Consider the following 10000-nt stretch of genomic DNA (forward strand, 5'->3'; position numbering starts at 1 on the left):
AATATACACCGTGTTCTTGTGTCAGATTTCTCCTCATGAAGTTGGTGCTGACAAAATGGAGCCATCGGTTTATCTGAACCCCCTGCCCAGTGTGTGTGTGTGCGTGTGTGTCTGTATGGGTGCAGCGTGTGTGTGTGCGTGTGTGTCTGTATGGGTGCAGCGTGTGTGTGTGCGTGTGTGTCTGTATGGGTGCAGCGTGTGTGTGTGTGTGTGTGTTGGGGTGCAGCGTGTGTGCGTCTGTGTGAGTGCAGCATGTGTGCGTGTATGTATGGGTGTGTGTGTGTGTGTGTGTGTGTGTGTGTGTCTGTGTGGGTGTATCTGTGTGTGTCTGAGTGCGTGCGTGTTGAGGTGTGTGTGTGTGTGTGTGTGTGTTCGGTGTGTGTGTGTGTGTGTGTGTGTGTTTGTCTGTTTCTGTGTCTGTGCGTGTGTGTGACAGAGAGACTGAATGTTTGTACTCTGCATGTTGTGATAACTACTTTTAATTTTACGGCTCTTCAGAATGTTCCAAGAGTTCCGTTGATTTGAATGGGCACCCCAACGTCCGCAGGTCTGTAATTTCTCGATATGGCCGCTGTCCTTTTGCAACTGGGTTTGTGTCATTTAATGTAACGGAAAGTCATGGTAACTTGAAGTCAGCAAGTAATGGGTCAGACTAAAGTCCGATTTACAACCCAAGATAACTCGATCGGAATTGGTGGTTTATCGGAGAACGCGCGCATGTAACTTTTGAAATCAGAGAACAACTGGAGATGACGTCTTTGCGCATGCTTGAGATCATCCCGTCCATAGACATACACATGCATCATATATGTCTATGATATGATAATCGCTGCTAGACGCTCACTGTTCTTGTGCTCCCACATCTCATTCACTTTGAAATACTGAAACGAAATCTAAATGATCAAGACCATGCACCATTTTCTTTGCCCTCATGTGCTGTATATCAGAAATGGCCAACATAAAAGCAAATTATTCTGACGGCTCCTATTACCATGGAAACAATAACCAAAGCTAACTTTAGTATCTAAATAGCAACTGCATATCAGAAATGGCTAACAGAAAAGTTTTTTTTCTCAACCAGAGACAGGTATATGTCTATGGTCTCAACTGTTCATACTAATCGCATGTTTTTTATGAGTATCCTGCAGACTGTCTCACAAGCTTATTCTTGTTGATTATGAACAAACATAACACATGAGGCCCAAATAGATATGAGCACCTTTACAAGCCCTCCTTAAACACGTATAAGGACGTTCAAATGGCCGCGAATTCATGGAGAGAATACTACCCCATTTTCACAGGAAACTTCACCTGCACACAGCAATCAGGGCATATGTGTCAAACGTGATAAAAGATACTGCTCTGATCTATTCCCATTCTATACTGAATATTCTGTTTAGATCAAAGGTTTGTTTGGACATAGCGTGATATTTCAGATGATAGTTATGTGGTAGCCTGCCCTATACCAATGTGTTGACAGTAGAAAAGCGGTGACTGCGACTGTTCTGGACAGAATGCGCAAATTCACCAAACAAATATTTTCATATTACCTTTCCACCACTTGTTAGTCATGTAATCCATTCATATCGATGTGAATCAATCAATACTAATCATGTGAATCAATCAATACTAATCCAACTTTAACTGTGATGTGTTTTGGTTTTTCATTTCACAACTTATTTACTGTATAATCAACGGTAGCAGATGCCCGCTTGTAAACATTCCACATTTGATTTGAACAGACGCGAGACAGACCGACACACACACACACACACACACACACACACACACACACACACACACACATTCCACATTTGATTTGAACAGACGCGGCCAATGATTCTGATGTTCACGGCCATGTACTGTGAGATAATAGCAGTTGCCCCCCATGGAGTGTGTGTGTGTGTGTGTAAGAGAGAGTGTGTGTGTGTGTAAGAGAGAGTGTGTGTGTGTGTGTAAGAGAGAGTGTGTGTGTGTGAGTGTGAGTGTGTGTGTACTGTGAGATAATAGTGTTGCAGGTGCCCCCCATGGAGTGTGTGTGTGTGTGTGTAAGAGAGAGTGTGTGTGTGTGTAAGAGAGAGTGTGTGTGTGTGAGTGTGTGTGTGTGTGTGTGTGTAAGAGAGAGTGTGTGTGTGAGTGTGAGTGTGTGTGTGTGTACTGTGAGATAATAGTGTTGCAGGTGCCCCCCATGGATAGCAAACTCCGACTTCAGCCAATATGGGATGAATGCCATCATGTAAACATACTGACTGTGAATCTTACTCTGGTGTTCACTCTTTTGTAAACAGACACATGTAAACACAATCTTATGTAAACACACACACATGTAAACAGTCACACATGTACACACACACACATGTACACACACACACATGTAAACACACACTCATGTAAACACACACACACAAACAAACACACATGTAAACAAACACACATGTAAACACACACACATGTAAACACACACACATGTAAACACACACACATCATGTAAACACACACACATGTAAACAGACACACATAAACACACACACATGTAAACAAACACACATGTAAACACACACACATGTAAACACACACACATGTAGACACAATCGGTGATATGTAGGTCAGCAGACAGGATCAGAGTCTTGTCCATATTTGGTGCACTAAGGCACTAATGTAACTATGTAACTACCCCCCCCCCCCCCCCCCCCCCCCCCGTCAGGCTGTGTATGAGCGACTACACATACCTGTGTGTGTGTGTGTGTGTGTGTGTGTGTGTGTGTGTGTGTGTGTGTGTGTGTGTGTGTGTGTGTGTGTGTGTGTTTGCTACATACTGATTAACAATCTCCTTCAGAACACAGCGATTAGATGCCATCTCCTGCTTTGTAGCAACACCGCTCTGTGTGTGTGTGTGTGTGTGTGGCTGAGTGTGTGTGTGTGTTTGGCTGAGTGTGTGTGTGTTGCTGAGTGTGGTGTAAACACACACAGTAGCACCCATGTTTGAAAAGTTGAACTACTGTGTCATGTTCCAAAACATCCAATTGCTCTATTTTCCAAATAAACCCTGACTCGCGCTCTCTCTCTCTCTCACACAGACAGACAGACAGACAGACAGACAGACAGACAGACAGACAGACAGACAGACAGACAGACAGACAGACAGACAGACACACACACACACACACACACACACACACACAGACAAACAGACACACAGACACACAGACACACACACACACACACACACACACAGAGACACAGACAAACAGACACACAGACACACACACACACACACACACACACGTAAATACACACATACACACACACAGACAGAGAGACAGAAAGACAGACAGACAGACCCACACACACACACACACAAAGAGAGAGAGACACAGACAGACAGACAGACACACAGGCAGGCAGACACACAGACAGGCAGACACAGACAGACACACACTCACATACTCTCACACACACACACACACACACACACACACACTCACACATACACACTCACATACACACACACACAAATTCACACGCACACGCACACACACATTCACACACACACTCACACACACACTCACACACACACTCAGTCACACACACGGGTATTTTTGGAAGATAGTGCCCGGGGTTTAGTGTTCCTGATGTGACCTACTTTACTTTAGGGGACTGTGGAGAGACTGAGTGAGTCCACTGTTAGTGAGGCTGCAACACACACACACACACACACACACACACACACACACACACTCTCACACACACACACACACACATACACACTCACGTACACACACACACACTCACGTACACACACACACACATTCACACGCACACACACATTCACATGCACACACACATTCACATGCACATTCACACACACACACACACACACACATACACACACACACACTCACACACACACACATACACACTCACATACACACACACACTCACGTACACACACACACACTCACGTACACACACACACACATTCACACGCACACACACATTCACACGCACACACACATTCACATGCACACACACATTCACATGCACATTCACACGCACACACACATTCACACGCACACACACCACCACCACCACATTCTTTAGAGGAGAAGACTGGGACAGTGTGACACACACACACTCTGATAGGCCTACATCCTCACACACACTCTGATAGGCCTACATCCTCACACACACTCTGATAGGCCTACATCCTCACACACACTCTGATAGGCCTACATCCTCACACACACTCTGATTAGGGATGGGTATCGTTTGGGTTTTTTCCGATACCGGTACATAACCGATACTTTTAAAACGATACCGGTGCCTAAACGGTGCCAGAACCGATACTTTTTTTTTTTTTTTAATTAAAGACATTAGGCTTATTTATTGCCAAGGCAAATAGTTTTCTTCAAATTTAACAATATATTAACTGTTTAAGGTATACTATAAATAAAAATAAATACAAAACACTTGGCTTCAAACCTTTTAACTTCAAACTATGAACAATATATTAACTTATAACAACTGTTTACAGTATACTTAAATAAATATAAATAAATACATAACAAACTCTGTACACACACTTCACACTTCAGTAATACTTTTGCAGAAATATGAGCATGTTTGCCTTCAGAGTAAAACAAATATTAATTAGTTTGCATTTATTTAAACCCACTGGTTTCGTGAATGTGTACTGCCCCTTTAAAAGTTTAGCTTCAGGGCCTCTTGAGTTCTCTCCCCTACACGCAATTTTGTTGTTGCATATGCTGCACGTCGCGTTGTTTGAATCTTTTTGTGCGAAATACAGCCACACTTTTGATCGTTTACCTTTCGACATTTTCTCCGTTATATTGATGGCTAGCTCTGTTTGTGCTTGCTCTGTGCAAGGCTGCCTGCTCTTCGATGTCAGACTGTTGCAATGTTATTGTAGCGTCCAAGTTAGTGCTCTCTTAAGAACTCACATTGAGAAGGAATATCTTTGGATGAGACGGTAGCTCTCCGTTTAATAAAGCGTATCCAACTTCTGCTTAGAACAACCACACTTATCTTGAAACCGAAACCACACGCAAGTCAACCCATTACCATGGCAACTCCTCAACACAAATCCCGTTTCCACTAGTCCCATACGGAATGCAGCGTGAGCGACACAGGCGAGAGTCTATATTGGGAGATGGAGCAGTTTTATATGTGCCCCACGAAATCTGTTATCAACACAAAAAAGTATACAGATCGTACTCAGAAAGATCTACGCCACTAACGTTACTTCTCGTTGGTTATCGCTAGTTTTGTTAAATTATAAAAATTTTAATTAAAAAAAAAAAAAAAAAAACCGAGGCACCGAAAGGAAGCACCGAAATCTGCGTTGCATTTCGGTCCGGGTATCGGTTGTATGGAACCGGTGCCGTATTGGTACCGGTTCTCGGTACCCAACCCTAACTCTGATAGGCCTACATCCTCAAACACACTCTGATAGGCCTCCATCCTCACACACACTTGTATCCTCACACACCCTGTGTCACTAAGCTTTCAGGATTTGGACTTCTGTGTGTAGGCTTGGCCTTTAGTTTGCATAAACATGACTGTGGTCTCGATGTGTGTCTGTGTGTGTGTCTGTGTGTGTGTGTGTTTCAGTGTGTGTGTGTGTGTCTGTGAGAGAGAGAGAGAGAGAGAGAGAGAGAGAGAGATTGATTGTATGTGAGTGTGAGAGTGTGTGTGTTTGTGAGATGATGATGGGTGGCTCGTCTTGGCAGCAGGAAACACCTCACCACAGAAAATGTTTTGGAGACAGTATTTTAGTTTGTGTGTGTGTGTGTGTGTGTGTGTGTGTGTGTGTGTGTTTGCATTGCCTCAGAAGCTATAAGCTTTTGTGCTGAGCTGGATGCATGACGTGACTGTCTGACTTACTGAAGCTTGTTGCGTGCGTGTGTGTGAGGGTGTGAGTGTGGGTGCGTGTGTTGTGTGTGTGTGTGTGTGTGTGTGTGTTTTTGGAGGGTGAGTCACATGCAACAGGTCCTGTCAGGCTCTTTAAATGAACACCAGGGTGGTTGGGTGTGTGTGAGTGTGTGTGTGAGTACGTCTGCGTGTGTGAGTATGTGTGCGCGTGTGCTTGCCTGCGTGCATGTGTGAGTGAGTGTGTGTGTGTGTGTGCCTGTGTGTCTGTGTGATTGCGTGCCTGTGTGCCTGTGTGTCTGTGTGATTGCGTGCGTGTGTGTGTGTGCGTGTGTGTGTTTGTGTGTGTGTGTGTGCGCGTGTGGCACTTGTCTTTCCATGTAGAGGAAGATGAGAGCCAAACGTTTTCTTTGCTTTAAATAGCGCAGGGAGAAGTAACTGTGTGTGTGTGTGTGTGTGTGTGTGTGTGTGTGTGTGTGTGTGTGTGTGTGTGTGTGTGTGTGTCTGTCTGTGTGTGGCTTCCTTCCGGTCAGCAATCCTACTACACACACCCTACATAGAATCCCCACACAGAGACCTGTGTGTGTGTGTGTGTGTGTGTGTGTGTGTGTGTGTGTGTGTGTGTGTGTGTGTGTGTGTGTGTGTGTGTGTGTGTGTGTGTGTGTGTAAGTACTGATCTTGTCCAGTCTCCAGGTTCACTGATCTGGGATTACCCCTCCCTCGCCCTCTTTCTGTTTCTGTCTCTCCCTGAAAGAGTGTTATGTAAGCCAATCAGGGCTGTTCTTGACTGGAGTCATATTTAGAATGTGTGTGTGTGTGTGTGTGTGTGTGTGTACACACACATGTACCTCTATTTCTTTGCCAAGAGAAGTTCAGAGAAGCTCATGAGTCCAGAGAGAGAGAGAGAGAGAGAGAGGTGCTTTTAAAAAGAAGAGAGAGAGAGGGAGGAGTGTGTGTGTGTGTGTGTCTGTGTGTGTGTGTGTGTGTGTGTGGTGTATGATTTCACAGATCACAGGTATGTCAGAGCTGTGTTGAGACGTCGCCTGACCCAGACCTGTGCTTACTGACCCTTCTCTCTCTCTCTCTCTCCGTCTCTCTCTCTCTCTCTATCCCTCTCTCTCTCTCTCTCTCTCGTTAGGCAGCCTAAGATGACAGGGATGTGGATCTCTGACATGTGATGGCTTCCAAAGTCCGAGATGCTGTGGTGTGGTACCAGAAGAAGGTTAGTGTGTGTGTGTGTGTGTGTGTGTATGTGTGTGTGTGTGTGTGTGTGTGTTGATGCTGTGGTGTGGTACCAGAAGAAGGTTAGTGAGTGAGTGTGTGTGTGTGTGTGTGTGTGTGTGTGTGTGTGTGTTGATGCTGTGGTGTGGTACCAGAAGAAGGTGAGTGTGAGTGTGTGTGTGTGTGTGAGGTGAGTGTGACGGTCGGTCATATATTATGTATGTGTGTGTCTTTCTGTGTAACAGGCTTGAGCTGGTCTGTAGAGTTTGTGTAGCCACGTGTGTGTGTCTGTCTGTGTGTGTGTGTGTCTGTGTCTGTCTGTCTCTGTGTGTCTGTCTGTGTGTGTGTGTGTGTGTGTGTGTCTGTGTCTGTCTGTCTCTGTGTGTCTGTCTGTCTTTGTGTGTGTGTGTGTGTGTGTGTGTCTGTGTCTGTCTGTCTCTGTGTGTGTGTGTGTGTGTGTGTGTTGAAGATTGTTTTATTGCCTCCAGAAGTGAGTTGCATTTCTAGGGTTCACTCCTGGGATTCAAGACTAAGGGGCCGTGCACACGGAGTCTAGTTTGCCTGAACCCGGAGAGAAACATCTCCGACCTAACGTGCAGATGAACACACTGAATCCGCACTGGTTCGAATCGGGGGTCCAAAGTGAGTAGATTTGATTCTGGTCGCGGGCTGGTGTTCATGTGCACGGATTCACACAACCCGTTCTAATCTGATGATGATGTCATCGCCCCACGTGGTCACCTCGCTAGTCGTAACCTCAGGCTGAACCCTAGTAACCCCACTGCTTCACTTCTAAACATCAACGACAGAAACTAAATGTATATGACGTGGCGCTTTATTCCTGACTGACATTTTTCTACTGTGAGTTGTTTGTACTCGGACAGTGTGCTGCGCTACCTACATGTGGATAGTTTTTCGTGATCTTACTTAGCCATATGGACGTAATTGTTTTAGACCAGCCAGAACAACGGATTACGATTTAATAACTGAAAGGGTTGCCATGGCGCAGTGGTTGTGGAAGTCTCTCCAGCTTAAATACAAAAAATGACCTTGCTGCTATTACACGTGAGTTTCGCTAATGGGATTAATATAAATGTATCTATGTTGTTAGGAAAGGGATGACATTGACAAGACACACTTTAATCTATCACTGTTTAATCTATTTGCATTAGACCATTGTACAATCGCTTTTTGAAAGTGTCAGCAATAGCCAATATGAGCAAATTTGACTATTTATTATGGACGGAAGCAGGCTTTTAGCTAGGATTTTTTTAGGGGGGGTCCATTTTGTCATTTAAAGGGATAGTTCGGTTTTTAAGACATGAAGTTGTATGGCATGTACATCACCAGTGTAATGCAATCCACGCTGATTTACCTCCGACAGCGTCCTGTGAGCAGAGTTCTCGTCCAGTTTTGGTCAAACCGAAAGTAGTCCGGCAGGTTTGCTAGACCCAGGAAAATAAAACGTTTCTCTTCCCAAAACATTATGTGTTCAAAAGAGTGATATATTTGCATCCCAAAACCGTTGTAGTGGAAAAAGTCACACCTCGTTATCACTTGGCCCTATTTTCAATACGCTCGATAATGCAATCTCACGAAAGCAGCAACGTTTTATTTTCCTATAAAGATGGATGCTAAGTTTGCTCTAGTCCTGTCAGACAATGATAGCTGCTTTCGTAGCCTACTAGCTAGCATTAACATCACTTCAGAGGTACTGTATGTAAAGGACAAAGCCCTCAACAAAAGCCTACATTTGTTGTTAGTAATAAAACCATTAAATAGGAAGCAATTGTAAACCATGAAACATCCAGGATCCACACCACTTGCATTGTGGTCTCTCGTGCTCAAGCTCAGCCTCTCCATAAAGCATAGACATGTCATGTTGCACATTGCTTTGTTGCACTGTTCTAAACTCTTTATTATCAATACAAAAGAGAATTAATTTCCGCTTAACCTACAGTCTGCTCTGACCACTGATTTCATTAACCACCATTTCTGTGCAGATTAAATGTAGGCTATGCGGCTAGGCTAAATGTTGCTAGTTGGATCTTGACTATTGTCTTCTGTCACTTTATTAGCGTGCTGCCGTCTTCTTCTCCGTTTTTTTCAGTTGTCCGGAGCACCGCTACAGCGCCACCAACAGGTGTGGGGGATGTACTACAGCGGATTCAATCCAATCCGCTGGGTTCATGTGCACGCAGATTTCTCTTGACCCGGCTCCCGTCTGCACGCGATTAAGGCCACTGACAGACTAAGCCGATTTTCATACTTTCCGGAACTAATTTAGGGGTTAGTCAACGGGGTTAGTCAATCGCGGCCAGACAAAGCTGTGCTGCGCTGTGCTGCGGCCACACACACCCATTGAAACTGGTGAATCTGCTGTAGTACATATGCAAGGCCTGTTGGTGGCGCTGTGAAGGGTGCTACCGGAAATGGAGAAGAAGACTCGGAGAAGAAGATGACGACAAGTTGCAACTAGTTAAGTTAGTGACAGTTCAGTTTGTCGCCAAGTAGTTGACCATACTGTACAGTTTGTCAAGGTTACGTTCCGGAAAGTATGAAAATCGGCTTAGTCTGGCAGTGGCCTAAAGATTGGATCCGTGTGAACAATGAATCTGGGTTCAGGCAAACTAGACTCTGTGTGCACGGGGCCTGTCAATCAAAGGCTCTAACATTCAGGAAGAAGAACTCGGAGCTGTTCTGTTTAGAATGAAGCAAATTCATTTTGATAGCGTGCTAGGCTTGCTGACTAGAGAGGCTCAGCTTTGCTGTAGTGTGTGTGGGTGTGAGTGTGTGTGTGTGTGTGTGTGTGTGTGTGTAGTGTGTGTGTGTGGGTGTGTGTGTTTGCCTGTGACCATCTATTGAAGTTATGCATGAGAACTATAGCTTT

General features: G+C 44.7%; 1 protein-coding gene across 2 annotated transcripts in view; it reads left to right on the forward strand.

Moving 5' to 3' along the window:
- Positions 1 to 10000, forward strand: part of LOC308375020 (protein PHTF2) — a 41387-nt gene that overhangs the window by 7039 nt on the left and 24348 nt on the right. For both annotated transcript variants that reach the window (XM_080851043.1, XM_080851044.1), the window contains exon 2: positions 7028 to 7111. In XM_080851043.1, the coding sequence (XP_080707169.1) occupies positions 7067 to 7111 (45 nt within the window). In that variant the 5' untranslated portion in view covers positions 7028 to 7066. The remainder of the gene's footprint in view (positions 1 to 7027; positions 7112 to 10000) is intronic.

The sequence above is a fragment of the Sprattus sprattus genome (genome assembly GCF_963457725.1).
Source record: "Sprattus sprattus genome assembly, chromosome: 14".
Taxonomy (NCBI): domain Eukaryota; kingdom Metazoa; phylum Chordata; class Actinopteri; order Clupeiformes; family Clupeidae; genus Sprattus; species Sprattus sprattus.